The 22,753-nt window shown below is 34.7% G+C and overlaps 1 protein-coding gene across 2 annotated transcripts; it reads left to right on the top strand.

The window, feature by feature from the left end:
- The first annotated feature begins 10,749 nt into the window (after positions 1-10,749).
- LOC105799182 (GABA transporter 1) lies at positions 10,750-22,475 on the top strand. 2 transcript variants are annotated; one of them, XM_012629600.2, is made up of 7 exons: positions 10,750-10,835; positions 10,951-11,102; positions 12,185-12,415; positions 20,986-21,083; positions 21,175-21,361; positions 21,463-21,827; positions 21,949-22,475. In XM_012629600.2, the coding sequence occupies exons 1-7, from the start codon at positions 10,801-10,803 to the stop codon at positions 22,327-22,329; spliced, it is 1,449 nt and encodes a 482-aa protein (XP_012485054.2). In that variant the 5' UTR covers positions 10,750-10,800; the 3' UTR covers positions 22,330-22,475. The 2 variants fall into 2 exon arrangements, with proteins under 2 accessions (XP_012485054.2, XP_052477329.1); XM_052621369.1 differs by lacking the exons at positions 10,750-10,835; positions 10,951-11,102; positions 12,185-12,415 and adding an exon at positions 16,455-18,980.
- Positions 22,476-22,753: the final 278 nt, after the last annotated feature.

Below are 22,753 nucleotides of genomic sequence, written 5' to 3'. Positions count from 1 at the left end.
ATATGATTTAACTATCTTCTTTAAAAGTTTTAACAACAAAGGGTCCACGTATATCAATATGTGTCATTTTAAGAAGTTGAGTAATTTTTTTGGCACTTTTCTTTCTATGTTTGTCTTACTTTTCCTTAACACAATTCACACGTACACTAAGATTAGTCAAATCTAGATATGATAGAATCTCATTCTTCACTAATCTTTTAGTCTTTCTTTGGATACATAATCCAAATATTTATGTCACAAGTAAGCGAATTTTCATTTACTATACCACGTTTAATTTTAACATTATTATAACCAACAAGCAATGATTTCATAACAGATTATCTAGTTTCAATTTATATATACTATCAATGAGGTTTCAGGTCCTATAATAATTTTGTTCTTAAATAAATTGAAACAGTAACGTCTAAACTTAACATTAAACCCTAAAACATCAAGTTTCGAAATAGAAATAATATTCATAAAAGGCCTGGAATAAGTTTAAGTGATAGTTAGTATCAAAGACTAAATGGTAAATCTTTATGCCTTCAATTGGAGCCTTCATCTGCTTCCTCTCATATAGGAAATCCTAAATTGGATTTGTGGTTTAGATCAAAAAGAAACCATGAATCGTCATCCCTAATAGTTTTCTGATGCCTAGAGGAGTTGTTTGGGCTATAAGCTTGTTGCCCTCCTGAGTATGGTTGATTTGAGAAGTCTCTTCTAAGTTATCTCTAAGTGGTGGTGTACATTGTCTAGATTGCCAAAGTTCCTTAAGGTTCATTGAAGTTCTCGTTGAACATGAGTGTTTACTCTCTATATTTCATCACTTTCAGTGAACCTATGAGCCAGCTCATAAAAGAATAATAGCTTCATAGGTGGTTTGCTGACTAAATTATACTTCAAAAATTTATGATTAATACCTAACATGATGACCTGAATTGCAAAATCTTTTGGTACATTTTTGGTGATCATTGTTGTTGTGTTGAATCTCTTTACAAAATCTCTCAAGAACTATCTTCTTAATGTTTGATTGACACCAAGTACACTAGTGAATGTTGAAGACTTTTGTTGGCTAAAACCTACTCATAAACAAGTCCATTAGTTGTTTAAAATTAGAGATAAAGTGTTGTAGAAGTGCCAAATACCAAGCTTGTGTTAAGTCTTTTAAGGTCATCGAGAACGCCTTGTATTTTACTTCACCTGAATCGCCCAAGCTATTCATATGGTTGGTATAATATGCTAAATGACCTAAGGATCCCCACGTCAATTATAAAGCATCTTGGGGAACATGGTGGCGAAGTATCTCAACAGTCAATGGTTCATCGGTATACTTTTTGGGTAAGCCAGATGATTCTAAATTTTTATAGTCTTGCATTTCCTTCCTTAAACATTGTATCTTCTCCTCAAATATATATTCATTAAATTGCCAGCTTTGAATTTTACTATTATCCTCAGGACCAGTTACTCTCCGGTACCACGTTGTTGCTTGTAGGTAGAGTGAAATGTCTTATCCTCTTATTCTTAGGGGTTTTGCCTTTAGGGTTCTCCGACCGCCCCTAGCTTTTTGATAATCTTTTCATTTCTTTCATTCATTATATCAATTTGTCTCTTTCTTTCTAACTTTTCTTAGATAAACTTCTATTATTCCTCATATATCTTTTGTTGAGAGGACAATTGTTGCTTAAGAGCCTTCATGTTCTCTTGCATTTCGATAAATTATTGGGATATTGACTACGGATTTTGAGAACTTTTATTGGGTGAAAGGCATTGGTATGACCATGAAGGTAGTAACTATAGTACCATGGTGGATGTAACAAACCGGTTTTGACCCTAATCGGAACAGTGGTTTCGAGACCACAAATCTGAATTAGAAAAATATTATTATTATTATGTGTGTTTATTTTGTGTGTATGTGATTGTGTGAAATTTTCGTGTTTTAATTTCGTCGTTTAAGTGTCCGATTTAATAAAAGGGCTTAAACGCATAAAATGAAAATTTAGGGGTTAATTTAAAAGCACCAATTTGTTGATGTCTTTTTAATTGGGAGGCTTAAAGGTGAAATTAAACCACTATATAGATAGTGGGCGGTTAAGGACAAATTTAACCTTAATAAAAATATATTATATAATTAGTAAATAAGGTTAAATAAGTAAATAGTTATATATTATAATATATGTTAAGTAAAAGCATGAAAATTAGGATTATTTTCATCTCCCTTAGCCGAAAGTTTGAAAGAAAAGAAGCCATTAAAGCTTGGAAAGGTTCGGCCATGTTCATACCAAATTAAAGGTTCGTTTTTGTTTGGTTTTTGAAAATTTTTACGTTTTTGAGATCGTTGCTTCGAATACTTCAAAACCCATGTCTTAATTTTGTGAATTGATGAATATTTTGAGTTATGCCATTGATGACTATTTGTGTTTTGTAATGTTTGATGATGAATAATAGAAGATATGTCTTAGATTAACATGTTGTGTATTGGTATTTTTGATGAATTTGAGTATTTAGGGCTAAATGGTGAAAATAAATTTTTGAGGGACTAAAATGTGAAATAAATGCAATGTGTGGATTTGTATGAGGACCATGAATATTAGGCCCTTGTGTGGTGTGGGAAAATTTTGTGTATTTTGTGTTTTATGCAAAAAAAAAAAAGGACTAAATTGCAAAAAGTGCAAAATGTTAGGGGCAAAATGGTAATTTTCCCATTTATGTAATGTTGCACTAAATTGAATGTTTTGATGAATAAAAAGGTTAAATTTGATTATGTTTAGATCAAGGAACGAAGAAAACAAATTTGGATCGGGGAAAGTCGAAAGTAATCGAATAGTCGATCGTGTTTGCTGATATCCGAGGTAAGTCTATTAGCAACTAAAAGTTATTAAGTTAATATTTATACATGCATATTTATTGTATCTTATGTTGAGCTATAATTTAAAGTATATTAGTTGAATAAATTTTGAATTGTAGATAATGTATATAACATGTTCGAATATACAAGTAAGATCTTGTATAAATTATTGGATTTATTAAAGATAAGTATAAGATATATGTATATATATATATATATAAGGTTCGAATGATTATATAAGTATATATATATGTATAAACTCTTGAATTTGATTTGTGATAGGTATGTTATAATTGTATATATATATATATATAGATTGAATAAGCATGCAATTATACATGTATGTGTTGTGTATTGAATTTAGATATATCATTATATAAGTATATGAGGATCGATTATGTATTTATATATGTATAAATTCTTGTTTTGAAATTGAGTATGAATTTATATTTTTATATGGTAGATTCGAATATGTGTAAATGTACATGGATAATTTCTTGAATTGAAATTAGGTATGGAATTATATATGTATGTGAAAGTTTCGATTTTGTATGTATATTCACGTAAAAGTTTTTGAAAGGAAGTGAAGATATGAAATGATTATTTTGGATCATTATTAAAGTGATTGAAATAATTCAGACTTTACGTCTAGCAGGCTTGATGCCGGTGAAATAATTCAGACTTTACGTCTAGCAGGCTTAATGCCGGTGATACATATCGGACTATATGTCTAGCAGGCTAAGTGCCGGTGTATTGAATCAGGCTTTAAGCCTAGCAGGCTAAATACCGGTGAATCTGTTTTTAAGTATGTGATTAAGTGTTCAACTCTATGATTTAGGATATATTTAATTGATAAGTATATTCATATATCAATTCGACTAAGTGTGTTGGATGATTAAATATACACTCGGCTTATGCATTGGTAATATATATAAATATAGGCTTTGAGAGAATGCATTTGTTCATATGTATTAGATTTGAATGGATTTAAAGTTTACCATGAGTATACATACACATTCGGTTATGATATGTGTATAATATATATATGTTCGATTGTATACATTCGGTTGTGATGTTGTTGTGTATAAATATATATATTCAATTGTTTGCATTCGACAGGTATACATATCTGACTATAAATAAAATGGTCTGAGTACAATAATGTATGAATGTTAGTTAGTCGTGTTAGTTGAAATTTCAGTGAAATAGATTAATAGGTTATATTATTTATATATTTGTATACATTTAGTTATGTTGTAGACTTACTAAGCTATAAAAGCTTACTTCGTTTATTTTCGTTCATTTGTTTTTTTTTTATAGATTTTGGAGACGCGTTACGAGCTCGGGGATCATCAGCATAGTTCATCACACTATCGACTCCTTTTGGTATTTTGTTAAATATTTGAACTCAATCTTATGGCATGTATAGGTTTGAGTACGATGTCAATTACATTTTGATTGTAAATTATAATAACTATGCGAAAGTAATTAAATTTTCATGTTGTGATCATTTTGGTTATTTTTTAAAAAAAAATGGTTGTGTTTGTTCGGTAATGCCTCGTAACCCTAATTCGGCGACGGAGACGGGTTAGGGGTGTTTCAGTGGAAGTATTGGTAATATTGTTGGTTGGGGTTATACTATGCATGCAAGCGTTCCTTTGCAGTTTAGGTCATGCTTGTTTGGCCATGGCTAGCTGTGTAACACCCCACACCCAGCCTATCCACCAGATCTAGGTATGGAGTATCACAATTGAATCTATACTTAATTTTTACTAACTTAACTGCTATAAAACAGTCTAATAATAAAACCTATCAAACAATGAAATTTAACATAATACTTTTTTACAACTAAGTCCTTAAGTCGTTAAGTGTTGGGTCTCTCAAATATTTGTTCTAAATCCATCTATTTGTGTACAAAGAAATTCTTAAAATTTTTCTGAAAACTGACTGTCCTAAAAATCCAGATTCTCAGTGTGCTATTTGGCTTTGCTGTTAATAATTTTGAGGTGAATCCTCCAATGCATGACTCTATCTTCCTGCGATCCCCGTTCTTAGAAACATCTAGCTTGGTCCCTCTTCTAAGTCCTCAATCAACCTCGTAAATCCTAAGACCATCAGCCACACTACTATAATTTCACATGAATTTAATGAGTTCCTTCACTAGGTCACACATAAATAAACCCTATCGCACGGGGGTAACAAATGCAAAATAAAGTAAACTTAAATTAACTCCCTGCTCCCTCAAAGTAGATGTTCTTTATCAGGGTGGAAGATTCCACCTAGTCCTAATGGTTAAAAAATTATAGCAAGAATGAGTAATTGGCCTAATGGTTAAAAAATAGTGAATTTGTTTTTGAGACCCAAGTTCGATTCCCATTGCTTGCAAATTTCTTTTCTTTTAAGCTTGTGCCACCCACCCCTTGTAAGTTGTCAGATTTCAATCTGACTCAAACACTGGAAAATTTGATTAATTTGAATATTAAAAAAATCATCTCAATTATCTAAAAGTTGTCAATTTTTTTAAATATTAAACTAATTTTGTGTTGAGATTTTTTTTTCTTTGTTTCTCTTTTCACCCTTTTTATCATCCCCCTCTAGTGCTCCCCTTTGTTCTTTGTTTTCTTTTTCTTTTTCTTTTTCTCCTCATTCCTTATGCCATCACCACTATTATACACCATTGTGTCGCTCATTTTTCACCTTCTTCTTTCATTTGTTTTTATTTTTCTACTTATCATTCTTTTTTTAAAAGTTTAACCTTGTTGTTTTTTTACTGTCATTGCCGCACCTATACAGCCTTTTTCTCCTCTATTGTTGCCGTCCCAATGAGCCACCATCTTTGTCATTGCCACCCTTTTGATCCGTTTCCCTTATTTTTCATTTTTTTTCTATCGTCAGATCTGAACAAGTAGTGTAAGTGCAGAATTTTTTCTGTTAATTCATTCGAATCTAAGTAGTTTCCTCTTCTTTTATAATTTGTTATGGCCGAATGGTCCATAGCATGGTAAAATCTCACATATTTCATTCCCTTTGTGTTTAGTTGGTTCAAGGTTTAGATCCAAACCATTTGGATTAGCCGTAACTTTGGTGAATTGTTCGTAACTCTATCGTAAACCTGATAAGGTGAGTGTTAACTTTCTAATTCAGATCTAAAATTTTGGGTGATATCATTGCTTTAGACGAACCCTATATGGGTAATAGGGGTTGAGTTTTTATAAATTATCTCTGTTGTGGACATATATAATCGAGTTCTAGTCGGATCTGAGCCCTATGAGTTACAAATTTAAGTTAGTGCTTCGTATTTACACTTAATAGGTGTGGGTCTTTCCTCTATGTCTAATTAGTTTGGAAATCATATAATATGTATTTAAATGATAAATTTATTTGTTGGTTTTGGCTTGGACGAATAGCCTAAGTGCAATTAAGTAAAATGTCGAGCAAGATACGTAATCAATTAGAAAGCTCAATTGTTAAAGGCCCTATTTAGGTCCAATAAAATTGTGTATGACTTGTGCTACGCATTGGTTGATTGTATGATTGATATGCCATATCTTTGATTTTTTAGTCCGTGATGAAATTGTGTATTGAATGCTTGTATAGCATGCCATTGTTACAATTAAATGAAAAGTATGCAAAGTATATATTGATACTGAATATTGACATGCATGTTAAACATGCCATTGTACCAAAATGTTTACTAAAAGCATTATGTGCTTACTGATTGTATGATATATTACATTTGCATGGGGTGGGTATTTGTGGTTGATGGAGGAATTTCGTGAAGAAGTGGCGGCATTTAAAGTCCGTAATATTGTTGTCAGTGCACTGCACCAGAATACCGAAGAGATTGGGTGATTTATTGCATTTTACTGACAAATTCTCTGTATTTTACTCGTAATTTTATCTGCAGATTGTTATTGGTGGTTTTAACCACATCAAGCTTAGGTCCTTACTGTTTGGAGTTCCGATGATGAGTTCTGGAAAACTCGTATGTGTAGCGGATAGATGGGTAGAATTATTGCACTGTAACATTGAGTATGCCATATTCGTATGATGTTATGCCATGATAAATTGATTGGACTGTTATATTAATTGTGTGCCTATTTGACTAATTGAATGCTTATATTGCTTAGACTAACACTAGGCTTTTAAAGCTCACCCCTTAGTTTACTCTTTACAGATAACCCTCATGATTAGGCTCGGACTCAACATACAAAGGCCTTATCTCGGGCTTTCTAGTAATAAAGTTTGCTTAATTACTCTATTTATTTTATTATTTTTATTTTAGGACTATAATTTTTATTTAAGTATGGACTATGGTATGGGATATGTTTAACTGGGATTTTGCATGCATGAGTTTTTGACAAAAAATGAAAAAAATTTAAAAATCGACCTAATGTGACATAAAAGTATGAACTTTTCTATGAAAATCAAATGCAATACTTTTCCCGCCGCGTAATGGTTAAACAAAGGTTTTAAAAGGGGTTTTCTGAAGAAATTAGTCTTATTTCAAACGACACAACCTTTTAATAAATTGAACTTAATAATAGATGACCTAACAACCTGATATTTTTAACAAGCTTTATGTAATCACGCTAAGTTTTCTGAAAATTTAACAAAATAGCGATTTTACAACTGGGCTTTTTACTTAACCATTTCGGTGGCTAATATAACCTTTAGGATTCAGTAATAATGTCTAGGCCAAGTTTGAGAGGTTACAACTTTCTTCTGGTCGGACTCTCCACTTAACTGTATACCTAATACCTTGCCATATCAGCGAGTCTTATCCATACTTCTCGTTTTCCTCCCTTCATTCACCTCGCATACAAGGTGTTTGTTAGCCTCTAACTTGCTTAGTTACACGCCTATTTTCCCAAATTATTTCTCCGTATTAGTTTTCTCGCATTTCCGTCCAAGGGTTCTTAGGACCTATCTACCTTCCTTGGCGAACTGCTTTGGTCGAACCAATCCCTGGTGGACTCCATCTCTCTATGCTATAGTCCCGAAAGACTCATTAACATTTCCACATTTTGTTGCCTTACAGCAGACCTTACCTTTCTAGTGAACCTATTCTCGTTCCATCCTACTGATACAAGTGGCAGGATTACTTTCAGTAACCCGCCTTATACTTAGAACTAAACTGGGACCTCACCTATCCCATGTGATAAACAGCTGACTTATTGTCTTAGCAGGCCATCACTCATAAGACTATACTAGTCTGCCATCTTACTTGCTCGTTTCCTCATTACGAAGCTAAGATTATGGTGGCATAACCGCACTATACTTTCCTCAAAAAGAAATAGTTTTAACAGACATTCTGTCCCTTAGAGAGAATCATTATCCTATGAGTGGAATTCTCGTCCCTCTCACGAGATTGCTTCTCGCGTACAATTTCATTGAGCTCTCCCGGTTGGCTCTTTATTGTGGAGCCTTATTTTTTATCTTTGGATAATTTTCCTTTTTACACTTCCATAATTAGGCCAGCTTTCACACTACCTATCTTCCTCTAATTCTTGTTAGGTCTTTGTCCATGCTTTTTTAGCTTTTACATTTATCCTTATCATTTTCTCTTAACTTTTCTTCCACCTACGTGATTTCTAATACTTGGTGCACTGGCCAAATACCCCTTACTTGAGGCCCTAACGTACTTTCCACATTTGTTCTATGGTGGACTCAAGGGTTGTTGTAGTCAAACTAGGGTCTTATGCCTTTCTCATCTCTTTTCCCTTGTCTTGGCGAACAGTTCTTATGTTTACTGTCCCAGCAGACGTTATCTTGTGTTTGCTGTCCTAGTAGACTTATCTATGTCTGTGCTTACTATCCCAGTGGACTATCTCTATTCAATGCTTACTGTCCCAATAGACTATCTTTATGGATGCCATGAAGTCTTTCATCCATAGTCTTATACCACTTTGTCATCCTGGTGTACTACCTCATGATGTCATGGAGTCTTTCACCCATGGTCTTACTCGTCATACCTGGCTGCCATAGCATCTTTCATCTAAGGTTTTACACAGTATACCTTATACCTTGTACCATGCTGCCATGACATCTTTCATCTATGGCCCTACACTACGTACCACATACTGGATAGCTATAACATCTTTCATTTATAGTTTTACGCCATATACCATCGTTACGGTGTCGCACCAAAAGACTAGTCGATACTGCTTTCGTGGTAAATATCATTCCATGATTTTTATTTCTCGAATCCTCTTCTCATTACCTTCTTTACACCACCTAACATTGATGCTCAAACAACGCAATGTTCCCTCTGTAAGGCCCGGAGCTTCACCCGAGACGGTATCTAATAGGTTCACTCCCCATTTCTCATCCTAATCTTCATTTATATCCTTAACGATTTTTCCCACGGTCATGCAATACATACACATATCATCACATTTCAAGTTTATACAAACATGGCATACTTAAATGACGTAGACCATAATAGTAAGTTTAGAGTTTGAAACTCACCTGAAGCTTCATCGTTTCTATAACTTATCTTTCTCAAACGCCAGAGCTTCTATTCTCCTAGCAGCTAAGTATTTTAACCAAAAATCATGGGTTATACTAAATATTCTCAGCTTAACCCATTTTTCTAGAAACATACAGAGCCTACTTTTCCCTACTTTTCTAGAAACGCCATAACTTCATTCTACACACACAGAAGGGCTAAAAATCTTACGAAATTATTGGTTTCCCTACTTTTCCATCTCCATCCTCATGAAGTCTGCTCCATGCAGAGCCTTTCTTAGTTTTTCCTTCTTCAGAGAAACCGAAGAAGATGATGAAGAAGAGAGAAAAAGAAACAGAATCAAGAAGAAAATCATCCCTGGGAGCATGTCCCAGCTATTTATAGCCCTTCCTGTGTTATTACCAACCTCATGAGAACTGTCTATAGCTAATTATTATGTTTCCTACTAAGGAACTAACAGCTTCCATCCTAACCGAACAAGAATTGGTCCTCAACTTTGTCCAAATTAGTTTTTAGTTTTCTCGTTTCTTTCAATAGAGGCCGAAACTTGCGGTCTCTTGTAATTTAGTTCCCCTATTATCTCAAATTTTTGGGTTATTAGGAATTCGAGTGTTACAAGTTGCATCTCTTTGGAGATTCTGTTGATCACCACAAAGGTTATGCTCATTGGTTTAGTGAACACTAGGGTCTAGATTTGCCATTACAGTTCACGCTCATCGCAGCAAATTTTTAATAAGTGGAATCAATAGGGAGAAGTAGGAGGTGGTAATGAAGGCGGTTTACCCTTTGCTGGGGCGAAGAGTCGCTGTGCTTGGTTTAGTTAAGGGAAGTCGAGAATGAGTGAGCGAGAGGGATGAAGGAATGATGGAAGCAGAAGACTCTACGTGTTTGGTTCTATGTGTACAATGGTTTCTTTGTTGTTGTAAATGGGCTTACACACAAGAGATAAAAGATGTCATGCGTCTTAAGCTTGCTAGCGATGAGGTTACATCTTGTCTCCTTCTAGTGGCGGTGATACGACATTTTAGGATGGTCAAGCAATCAATGGTCCTAAAGTTTTATGTACTCTTAATAGATATGGCTTAGTGAGAGTTGGTCATGGTGTTACTTGATGTCTAAAGTCTGCTTGGTGTGAGGTTAGCCTAGAACACATGTATGGTATAAGTTTAACTACTAAAGACACGTGTAGGAGCTTATAAAGGTGGTGCAATAAGCTTAATATCTTATTTGAATACATTCGTATTAAAATTGAGATTTGTAATTAATGGCTGCCATATTGCATATGTAATTGTTGATAGTTTATCTTCAATCATGCCACTAACATGATTTAACATGAACATAAAATGTAATTTTATATATATAATATTTTAATATTTAAAATTTAATGATGAAAATAAAATATCATAATGTACATGGTTAAGGATATTTCCATCAATCGACTCGTATTTTTGAGAAAATAAAATACAGAGTTTGTCATTATTGTATGACCAACGGATTGGTGTGAATGGCTGGGGTTGACTTGACACCATACCCAAAGAGGTAAAATTTTATTTATTTATATAAATATATTAGTTTATAATTCCTCCATCTTGGGGACCTAAATTCCAAACCCATCTTTCATTCTTCTTCATTGTTTTTGGTATCGAAATCCCAGAGAGAAAGAGGGAGAGATGGGTAGTTTGGGAAACAGTGCAAACTCCAAAGCGGTACATGAAGCTGGAGAAGATGATTATGATCACCACAAGCACCTTTCTCCTACTCATCAACAGCTCGATGCTGGTGCTCTCTTTGTTCTTAAATCCAAAGGTGTATTCACTATTCTATTCTACTATTTTCTCTTTAATTTCCAACCATGTCTTATAATTTATGATCATTGCTTTGATTTGATTTGCTTTTCAAGAAAAGTCTTCGACTTTCTTTCTTTCTTTTTTTTCTGGCTCTCCCTTTTTCTCTCTTTCACCACTTTTTGTCTTCTTATTTCTTATTCTTTATGGAGTTAATATTCAATCATATACCATCGATAAATTTAATGTTATCACATCAAATAAATTTTAAAATTTCTTCCTAATATGTCATTATTTTATATATTAATATATAGAAAAAGGTAAATTATATCCAAAGTTATTATACTATTAGTTAATTTACGTTTTAGTCTTTTAACTATAAAAAATTATAAAATGGTCATTAAATTATTTGAAAGTTTTCATTTAAATCATTGAACTATTGAAATCGCCGTTGAATGGCATTTTCTATTCGCACCACCTGCACTAAATGAAAGCTCTATTTCCTTTTCTTTTCTACAGTTCAGTCTTTTTCATAAATCAACTTTGAAAGTTACGAATTTACGAATCAAAATCCAAACAGTTTTCTTTTTCGATCCCTGACATTAACTGTCAGATAAGTACTGATTCACCGTACTGATCATCAAATCATTGATTGAAACTCGCTAGTCGCAATATTTAAAAAAAATTAACAGCTCAATTACTTAAATAAAAATTTTCAAATAATTCATTGGCTTAAATGAAAACATTCAAATAGTAACATTACCATTTTATAACTTTTAAGTTAATATAAATCCTTTCCTTATATGATATAGTTCATAATAAATGCACCGATGAACATGCATGAACTCTTGGTTTTTTTGGAATATTACTCTTTTTTTATCATAAAGATTTTATCGAGATTGAAGACTTATAATTTAAAACCAAAAATTCAGCGTATTATATCATTGACCTTTAATTTATTTTATTTCTATTATTGTCTTATTTATCAACTGGTAAAATTTAGAAATGTGTTGAAAGATGGTCAAAAAGAAAATAGGAACTCAAGCTTACGTAGCCAAGTGAAGTCTGAATTGTTTAATTAACATGTTTTAGTTGAACATATAGGATCATGGCTGCACTGTGGTTACCACTTGACCACATCAATTGTTGCACCAACGCTTCTCAGCCTCCCATTTGCATTCACCTTCCTCGGATGGGCTGTCGGAATTATAAGTTTGGTGGTCGGAGCTTTGGTCACTTTCTACTCTTACAACTTGCTGTCTCTTGTCCTTGAACACCATGCTCAATTGGGTCGCCGACATCTTCGCTTCAGAGACATGGCCAATGACATCTTGGGTAACCACTCTCCCCTCCTACAAATATTTCCAAACTACTTCACACTTTCTTTCGGGCAAATTACCAATAAAAGCCCCCTTTTTTTAAATTACCGAAATGGGCCAGATCTTAAATTAATTACCAGAATGGGCCTATTTCCCTCAAAACGCGTTCACGTCAGCGCGTTGTCAGGTGACAAAGCAGGAAAACGCTTTCTTGAGGAAGCGTTTTCCCCGTGTCTGTTTGGTTAGGGTTTTGGGGTTTTTGAGTTTAGGGTTTTAAAGAAATAAATAAATAAATAAGAGCTTAGGGTTTAGGGTTTCTTAATTAAATTAATTATAATTTTTTTAAAATTAGATTAGGGTTTCGTTTTTATGGTTTTTAAGGAAAAAATCAAATAAATTAGGGCTTAAGGTTGCTTGTGTAAATTAATTATAAAATTTTAAAAAATTAGATTAGGGTTTAGCGTTTAGGGTTTTTAAGGAAAAAATCAAATAAATTAGGGCTTGGGGTTTAGGGTTACTTGAGTACATTAATTATAAATTTTAAAAAAATTCGATTAGGGTTTAGTGTTTAGGGTTTTTAAGGAAAAAATTAAATAAATCAGGGTTTGGGGTTTAGGGTTACTTAATTAAATTATTGTTTAATTTAAAAAAGCTCCCACGTGGACGCTCTTTTGCTACAGTAGTTCCTGAAAAATAATTTTGAAAAGACGTTTCTGAGCAAATAGTGTCAAAAATGCTTTAAGCAAGATGCTTTGTCAGCAAAAGTATTGAAAGAAGCTCCCACGTGAACGTTTTTTTGCTACAGTAGTTCCTGAAAGAATAATTTTGAGAAGACGTTTCTGAGCAAATAGTGTCAAAAACACTTTAAGCAAGATGCTTTGTCAGCAAAAGTACTAAAAGAAGCTCCCACGTGGACGCTCTTTTGCTACAATAGTTTCTATTTGGCCTAAGGCTATAAATGAGCCAAATTTTTTTCTCAGGTTGCATAAGTTACAGCCAAAAAAAATTAGAGAGGCTAAGAATGATAGAAATTGAAGATGAGTGAACATATTAGTGCTGTTATTTACTATGATGGTGAGGTTCGTCACACCAAGAACGGTGTTATTTTTTATCAGAAAATACAGTGCGACTAATTTTTAACCAGAACATATATTTGACAGAACTTCGTAAAAGAATTAGGCGTAAAATATTCAGAACGACGCTAATGAAATTTTTGTCTATTAGGTATCGATTTTGTGCTTCTGTTGATCCGGTGACATATGAATCGTTTGACATCAAAGGTGCTCATAGCTTAGAGGCAATGGTGCAGACTCATCTCGCTAGTGGAACACCCTATATTGAGTTATATTTACAATTTACATCGCCAAATGATACACTTGCGACTGCCGTTCGAGAGGTATACACGACTCCTGCCCGACACTCCGTTAGTGGGTTACAACAGACGGAACCACCTGTGTTTGGTAGCAGTATGGAATAACAACCCCTGCACGACATTCCGTCAGTGGATGGGACATGCACCTCGATGGGTCGATGTTTGATGCTGGAAATACGTACTGAGAAACAGCATCAACTTCTAGTGGTTGGCAATCTACATCCAATTTGGGACGTTATGAAACGCCCAGAAGAATGGATGATATATTCCCTACGACGTCCATCGGTGAGGGGACCTCGTACGTTGCAGATGATGGTGGGTTAGAAGATGACTTCGATGTGGATCCACCTCGAGAGCCTAGGCCCGATGGTGCAGAAGTTGCAGTATTTTCTGAACCGGGGCCTATTCCAACCGAACCTGAAGATGTTGAATGGGGTTTAGATGAAGAAGAAAATTCACAATTCAGGGCATACTCGCCTCCAGCCCATATGCATAATGTCAATCTATCTGCAGATGATACGTTGGAGTTTCCAGATCTACCACACAGAATGTGTGATCGTACAAGTTCGTTATTAGATTCAGGTGAATTTGGAGTTGGTAAGGAGTTTTCCAATAAGGATAGTTTTATTGGTGCATTGAAATAACATAGCATCAATAACAGCATTAACTACCATGTGGTTAAATCCAAATCTGAAAAGTTTGAGATGAAGTGTGCAGTGCAAGACGGTACATGTTCATGGAAAATCTACGCCTCGTTGATGAAAAAGATAGGGTTGTGGAAGATAAAAAAGTATAAAGGTCCACATATATGTGTTGCAGGTACAGTATTTAGGGTTTTTGAATAATATTGTTATTATGTAATGTTGCATTATTTAACAAGATCATCCCAAGATGGACTTAGCTATATTAGCTAGCTTAATACTACCACGATGAAGGCAGATCCTAGGACTTCAGTGTCAGTCTTAATTGCCAATATTCGTAGCCAAATAGGGTACACGTCCTCTTACCGCAAGGCTTGGATAGCTAAGCAGAAGGCGTTTGAGAAGATGCATAGTGGGTGGGACGCTTCATATAATGAAATATGGCAGTAGTGTCAAGTGCTAGAGAGATACGTCCCAGGTTGCATAACAGACCTTGAAACGGAACATACGTACTACAACGATCAATTGCTCCATGGATGCCAAGTGTTCAAATGTCTGTTCTGAACCTTTAAGCAATGCCGAGATGCATTTCTATACTGCAAGCCATTGGTACAAATTGACAGTACCTTTATGCTTGGTAGATATACCCATCGACTATTGCTAGCAGTGGCACAGGATGCAGTGGGAGAATTCTTCCAATTGCGTTTGCAATAACACCGAGAAAGTCAGCTGATGACTGGGATTTCTTTCTATCTAAGTTAAGGAGGCATGTGTATTTAGTCTCTATTAATATAATTTCGTTTGTCATTTTGAATTTATTCTAAATGAAAAAGTGGTATGTAATATTCGTTATAAACTTATATTGGTAGGGTATGAAATAAGTAAAGACCGTTTTCATGATATGTTGGCAGTTTTGCGTTCAGTTAACGACGAAGGCGCGGACTACCTCTGTAACATACCTTTCGAACAGTGGACACAAGCATACGACGGCGGCCTACGATATGGTCATATGACCTCAAACCTGGCTAAATGCATAAATTTAATTCTAAAAAGAACGTGCCATTTACAGATAACATGGTGTTACGAGAGACATATTTTCGTTTAGCAGCCATATTTCCAAAACAAGCAGCGAGTTATGTAGGCCAAATACAAGGAGGCCATGTATGGTGCAGGAAGGTATTGCAAGAAATTAACAAGGCGAAGGCGCGGACGAACACTATGCACACAGTGTGTCACGATCAAGACAACTTATGGTTTCGTGTGACGAAGTTTGACAGACCGCACCAAGGTGTTATTGGCGGGCAATATCGTGTACACTTGAAAAATAGGACTTGCGACTGTGGGATGTTTGACGCACTTCGTTATCCATGCGCTCATGTAATTGCAGCTTGTCAAAATCTCCGTCTGGATCCCATGAGCTATGTCGATGAAGTGTTCAAATTAGAATACATGTACAACGTCTGGAGACACGTATTCCCACCAGTCTCAGATGAACGTAAGTGGTCGTCTGTATCGATCGCTTCTTTTAAGCTATTACCGGATAGAGAATTGCGTCGCAAACTAAAGGGTCGGCCTTGTTCGACTAGAACACGTAACAATATGGATATCTGAGAAACAGCCAATCAACAGAAGTTGTACGGATGGTGTAGGAACCCAGGCCATACAAGTAGATCATGTCCAAATCGCAATAGTTGATAGTTGTTGTAAAAAACTATGTTGTATTATTTATATTTTATTACATCAAATAATATAGAAATATTCAAAATATTGCCTTATTTAAAAGAATTTCTATTTTATTAAAAATATAAAAGTAAATTACAATTTCTTTATTCAAAACAACCTTTTATTTTATTACATGAAATAATATAGAAATATTCAAAATATTGCATTATTTAAAAGAATTTCTATTTTATTAAAAATATAAAAGTAAATTACAATTACAATTACTTTATTCAAAACAACCTTCCATTTCATTACATGAAATAATATAAAAATATTCAAAATGTTTGTACAAATATATTAAAATAAAAATCAATCTCCATGCCCACCAAATTCAGTGCCACATGGAGGTCGTCGACGGTTACGCGTTGGATTCCTCCTTTGTCCAGATTCCGGCGGGGGTTGTAGTTGCTCCGGCGGGAATTCTAGTTCCTCCGGTAGGGGATCTGGTTGTCGGTGTTGGGAGGATAACCCACCTTGATAGAATAGTGACTGTGGAGGTGTTTGCATCACCGATGGCGAAGGTGTTTGAAACCCATAAGGTGATGGGGATTGGTAAAACGAAGTAGGGGTGTGCAAAATTCGGGTAAAACCGAAAAGATTCTGTTAACCAACCGAATTCGGTTAAACGGTCAGTTAACCAAATTTTTTCGGTCAGGGGTCGATTAATTAGTTTTTGATTTTTTGGTTAACGATTAATTCGGTTCGAAATCGGTCGGCTAACTGAATTTTTTCGGTTTAACTGAAAAATTAATAAATAAAATTATAATATATAAATAGGCCCACTATTCACCTAAACCCAATCCAAACCCAAGTATTCAACCCAACCCAATCATAAAAATTACAAATAATTTAATAAATAAAAATAAAATTCTAAAACTAAAACTAAAACTAAAGTCTAAGAGTCTAGAAATAATTTAATTATGTAGTGATTCAATTCGATTAATTCGGGTAATTCAGTTAATTTGGGTAATTCGGTTAATTCGGGTAATTCGGTTAATTCGGGTAATTAGGTTAATTTTTAACCAAAAATAAAAAAACATATAATTTTCGATTAATTCGGTTAACCGACCGAATTAACCGAAAAAATTTCGGTTCGGTTAATTTTTTTAAAAAAATTTCAGTTCGGTTAACGGTTAAAAATTTTGAAAGGTCGGTTAATCCGGTTAATGTTATTTCGGGTCGGTTAACCGAATGAACATTCTAAAAAGAAGAGCTCCTCGACGGCCTCTCGTGCGATCCCTCGTGTGACGGTGGCCTATAGATCGGCGGTGAACCGGGCCATGGATTCCAACCTGCCATAGGACTAGAAAAAGAAAACATATAAGGGTTAGGATACATAAAAAGGGCTAGGATACGCACTTGGCATCATCTAAAAAGGCTGTGCTGTGGGTGCTGTTGCTGGGCCTGGTGATCGTATGAGCGCTGTTGATGGGCCAAGTGATTGTGTGGGCACTGTTGATGGGCCTGCATTGTCGTCCCTTCTTCTTGGATTTAAAGGGCCACGTCGTTCCCTTTGGACACGCAATTGCCGCCGCCTCTCCTCTTCCGACAATAAATATGGCTTGCCATGGATCCTAAACCATGGCATGTATTATGGCACGCACGCTAACTCTGGAACGATGATCGGTTCCTGAGTAGGTATATAATCATACCGATCTTTCCACATTTCGATATAGTATGACCAGAATCTCGAACAATTCGTATGCAATTGCCTTAAGTCAATTTTGTGATGATCATCCAACACCTTAGGTGCCACGGGAATCGGTTGTCGGAATCTAAATTGTCGTAATACTCTATCTGACTGGTGCATCTCCACGATCGTAAAGTTGACCAATGGGACTTTCACATGCCAAGCGTTCGGATTTTGGAAGTATTCATCTGGAATTAATGCCCGAATTGCTGGGTCCTCGTATGGTGTCCATTGAAACTATATGAACATGATGGAAATATTAGTTATATACTAAATACTAAATACTAAATACGAATTGACTATCTCATTATGTATATCTAATTTATATAATACTTACTTGTGCTTCTGACCGTTAGTCTAATAGAAGTCGTATAACTTCAAGAGAGGTAGGTAATCCAGAATAACTTGCCGAATGGTTCCACCTAATTAAATAAATTTTTAGCATACTATTATATTTTAAATCTATGTAATAATTGTAAAATCTAATATAAAATTTACGTCGTTATGAGTGGGAATGTATATGAGTGGTCCACTCGATGATGTAAAAATGGAAAGCGAAACCGTGCCCATGATTACAGTAGTGATAGGCAACCTCCGATTTTCACTTTATTCAGTCACGTCGCCCCGTACATCTATCGGTACAATGTTGCCAACACGGTAGACCCCCAACTAAATTCACCAACTGCTCTAAAATCAACGAGTTTCAGCAGTCATCTCAGATGTATAAGGTTCCGTGATAAGTCCGACATCAGATAACCTCCAATTATCTCAAGAATGTATGCCCGGGCATATCGTATTCTTTCTAGTTCAATAGAATCATCATTCGACTCCAGAAATGTGTCTCGTAACCAGCCCATCTCGATCCGACCTTTGTTAATATTATCTGGAATAGCACCCAAAAGCTCGTAGCATACCGCTCCTCAATCACCAGATTGAACGGACCCGGTGATTGCGTACCCGTCCACTGGCAATCCCAATTGCAAATTCATGTATTTCAAAGTGATAGTACACTTTCCACATGGAAGATGGAATGTGTGCGTCTCGGGTCTCCACCTCTCTTGGGTCTCCACCTCTCTATCAACGCACTAATGAGTTTCGGGTCCAACTTGCATCCCCGGCCTATCGTCGCCATGTGCCAAAAACCCGCTTCCCGCAGGTAATTCTCTATCAACGGTGATGGAGGACCATGCATATTACAAATATAGCATTGCAATATCCGATCTACAGACTTTTATAAGAAATAATAAAATAAAAATTATTTAAAATTGCATAAATGAAAAAAATCTTAAATAATATTTAAAAATTAAATTTAACACTTATCATTTTCATTTATCCGACGGATATGTGTTTATCATCGAGACGAATTAATTCTCCGGCCATTGCTAACACGATCAAATTTTTATGATTTAAAAAAATAAATTCAAAAAAATAAAATTAGAGCTTTTTTGAAAAAAAAATAAAGAGAGCTTTGAGAGGAATTTGAGAGAAATTTGAGAGAAATATGAGAGAATATTGAAAGATTGAAGATAGAAAGGATTTAAGTGTGAAAAAAATGAAAGTGGGGGTTTTTATAGTTGTTGTTTTTTTACCGTTGGGGGGTACCAACGACTATTTTTTTGACCGTTGGTACTGTAGCAGACACGGGAAAAACGCTTCCTCCAGGAAGCACCTATTCCACGTGGACACAAAGCGCGCCCTCAAGGACGCGTTTTCTGTCCATGTGAACAAAGCGCTTCCTTGAGGAAGCGTTTTCTTGCTTTGTCATCTGACAACGCGCTAACGTGGACGCGTTTTGTGGGAAATAGGCTCATTTCGGTAATTTAAAAAAAAGGGGGCTTTTATTGGTAATTTACCCAACTTTTTTTTTGTCTTTTTTCTAAATTTGTGAAAATGTATGTATATTGAAAAATAAAAAAAAATTAACATAAATAAATAAACTTACTCAATACATCAACTTTTTTATAAAATTTGACCCTGCATTATTGATTCACAAAAACTTGTCCTTTTTACCAAATAAATAAATGAAGAAATTTAGATGCCTATGCTATGACCAAGCTTGCCCATACTTCGTATGCCAATCCAGTAAATGTCAGCTTTACACTTGTGAATTGCTGAATGGCTCCAAATTATTTACTATTCGTATAATTATTTTTAAAATAATTATTTTTTAACATTAGTTTTATTATAAGTTATTATTATATATGTTCTTTTTTTATACAAGATTTAAAATTACTTATAACTCCTCTCAACTCTTAAATAAAAGGATAATATACTTTAACGCACTTGAACTTACGTCCTCCTATCATTATTAACTAAATATTTATATAGTTTTTTTTTGGCTGAAATCTTTGTTCAAATATTTCTTTATAGCTATTATATAGGGAAGGAAAAAGATTTTGATTGAAAGAGGAAAAAGTGGAAAGTTTGGCATCCAACAATTTCAAGGACAATGGCATGGTGTAAAACCAATTGATGTCCTTTATTTTAATATAGGCATATTTTATTGCGGATGGACTGTTCTTTTCTAATAATTTTATCTGGTTGGTGAGATTGATGACCTACAATATGAATATAATATTTGTTTATTTTTATTTAGAATTATTATTTTATATATTAATGATGTATACATCTTATTTTTATTTTTATTTTATTTTAATGTAGCTCGTAAAACTTTATTACTAATTATTTAAAGCCTTGATTTTCATAGCATCATGAAATATTAATTAAGGATACTTTTATTTTTAATTTTTAAAAAAATAAATATATCTATGTATCTAGAGTTAATTTAGTATTGTGGTAAAAAAAAAGCTAAGTGAGAATAATAAAGTTTTTTCTTCCTTTTTGGGGTTACCAAACTAGATTTAAACTACAAAAATAATATTTTATCTATTTATTTTTATATATAAAGTTAGTATTTTGTTCATTGTGTGTGAACTCTACAAATAGAGTTAAATGAACGATGTGTGTTTGTTTTATTATGATCTAAACTAAAGTCATATGCAATTATTTATTCCTATCTGTGAAGTTGTTTAACTCTGAATCAAATAAATTTTCATGTATTTCTGAGCATCATATTTTTGGAACTTGAAAAATATAAAAAAATAAAAAATAAAAAATTTGCTAGCATAAATTCAGCTCTTGTAACACATTGTATTGTGCAGGGCCAAGATGGGGTTGGTACTATGTTGGGCCAACTCAATTCATGGTCTGCTATGGTTCTGTAATTGCTTTGACTCTTCTGGGAGGACAATGTATGAAGGTAACTCTTTTGTTTTCTCTAGTTTCAAAAAATTCCTATTTATTAATTAGTTATGCTTAAGATGATTGAAAATGGTTTCCAATTTTTGCAGGCAATTTACGTGCTCTCACAACCAAATGGGAGTATGAAGCTTTACGAATTCGTTATTATATTTGGGTTCTTGATGCTGGTTTTAGATCAAATCCCATCTTTTCACTCACTAAGGCATATTAATTTGATATCCTTGTTTCTATGCCTTGCCTATAGTGCCTGTGCCGCTGCTGCTTCCATACATATAGGTAATTCTGGAGATACAATAAGAACTTGTTTCCATCATCTGTTTGATTCAATGATTAATTAAACATGGCTTTTTTGTTTGTTTGTTTGTTTGTTATTCCAGGGAATTCTTCAAAGGGACCAAAAAAGGATTATGGCCTGAAAGGTGACACCGAAAGCCGAATTTTCGGAATATTCAATGCTATCGCCATTATTGCCACAACTTATGGCAATGGTATCATTCCAGAAATTCAGGCAACAATTGCACCACCGGTGAAGGGGAAGATGTTCAAAGGGTTATGTGTTTGTTACACAGTACTTATCATTACTTTCTTCACTGTTGCCATCACCGGTTATTGGGCATTTGGCAACCATTCTGAAGGCCTTTTACTCAGTAATTTCTTGGATGATGGGAATCCTTTGGTGCCAAAATGGTTCATCTTGATGACCAACCTCTTTACTATTCTCCAACTATCAGCAGTTGGCGTGGTGAGCGCATATCTTTCCCTCCTCCCTCTTCTTTCCGACTCTTCATTTTTCTTCAGGTGCATGTGTGTCGGGTCAACATAGGTTCATGTATTCAATAATAAAAATCTGGTTTTTGTCACAGGTCTACTTGCAGCCAACAAATGAAGTGCTGGAAAGAACATTTGCAGATCCAAAGAGCAAAGAGTTGTCTGCCCGTAATGTTATCCCGAGGGTAGTCTCGAGATCACTATCTGTTGTTATAGCCACGACAGTTGCAGCTATGCTTCCATTTTTCGGAGACATCAATGCCGTCATTGGAGCTTTCGGTTTCATGCCCCTTGACTTCATCTTACCTGTCATTTTCTTCAACTTGACATTTAAGCCGTCGAAGCGGAGTCTTGTTTTTTGGTTGAATGTTTCCATTGCAGTGGTTTTCTCTGCACTGGCAATTATAGCAGCCATTGCAGCAGTCAGAAAAATAGTTCTTGATGCCAAAACTTATAGATTATTTGCTAATGTATGATATAATCCAACCAAGTTTATCAATGGCTGGCCTTATATGTAGTCGATACCTCGTTAAAAGTAAAGGACGGAGAGCCTGTTATGCCATCACATGTTGAATGAATTCAGTGAAATTGCAGAAAGAATCAAATATTTGATTTAAATTGATTTATTGTGATAGCTAAAAGGTAACAACCGGAACTTAAAGGGGAAAAAAACAAGAAAACTCAGCTGTAAGTCTGCAACAAGCAGCTTAATTAAAGTCTATTTCGATTCTCGACCATTTAAATGTCCAAATTCTTGCTTCCAAAAAGCTTGTGCTTCTTCGGGTGTCCGAAATGTCCAAATATGAGACTCGGCTTTCTCACGAGCCTCTAGAATCTCCTGTTTTCAGCAGGACCAGTTCATTATTGGGGAACAGATAGCACAGGTAAAATGCAACTGCA

Source organism: Gossypium raimondii, chromosome 9 (assembly GCF_025698545.1).
Source record: "Gossypium raimondii isolate GPD5lz chromosome 9, ASM2569854v1, whole genome shotgun sequence".
In the NCBI taxonomy this organism is placed as follows: domain Eukaryota; kingdom Viridiplantae; phylum Streptophyta; class Magnoliopsida; order Malvales; family Malvaceae; genus Gossypium; species Gossypium raimondii.
The sequence above is the reverse complement of the archived record's forward strand: the minus strand, read 5'-3'. Positions and strand labels throughout refer to the sequence as shown.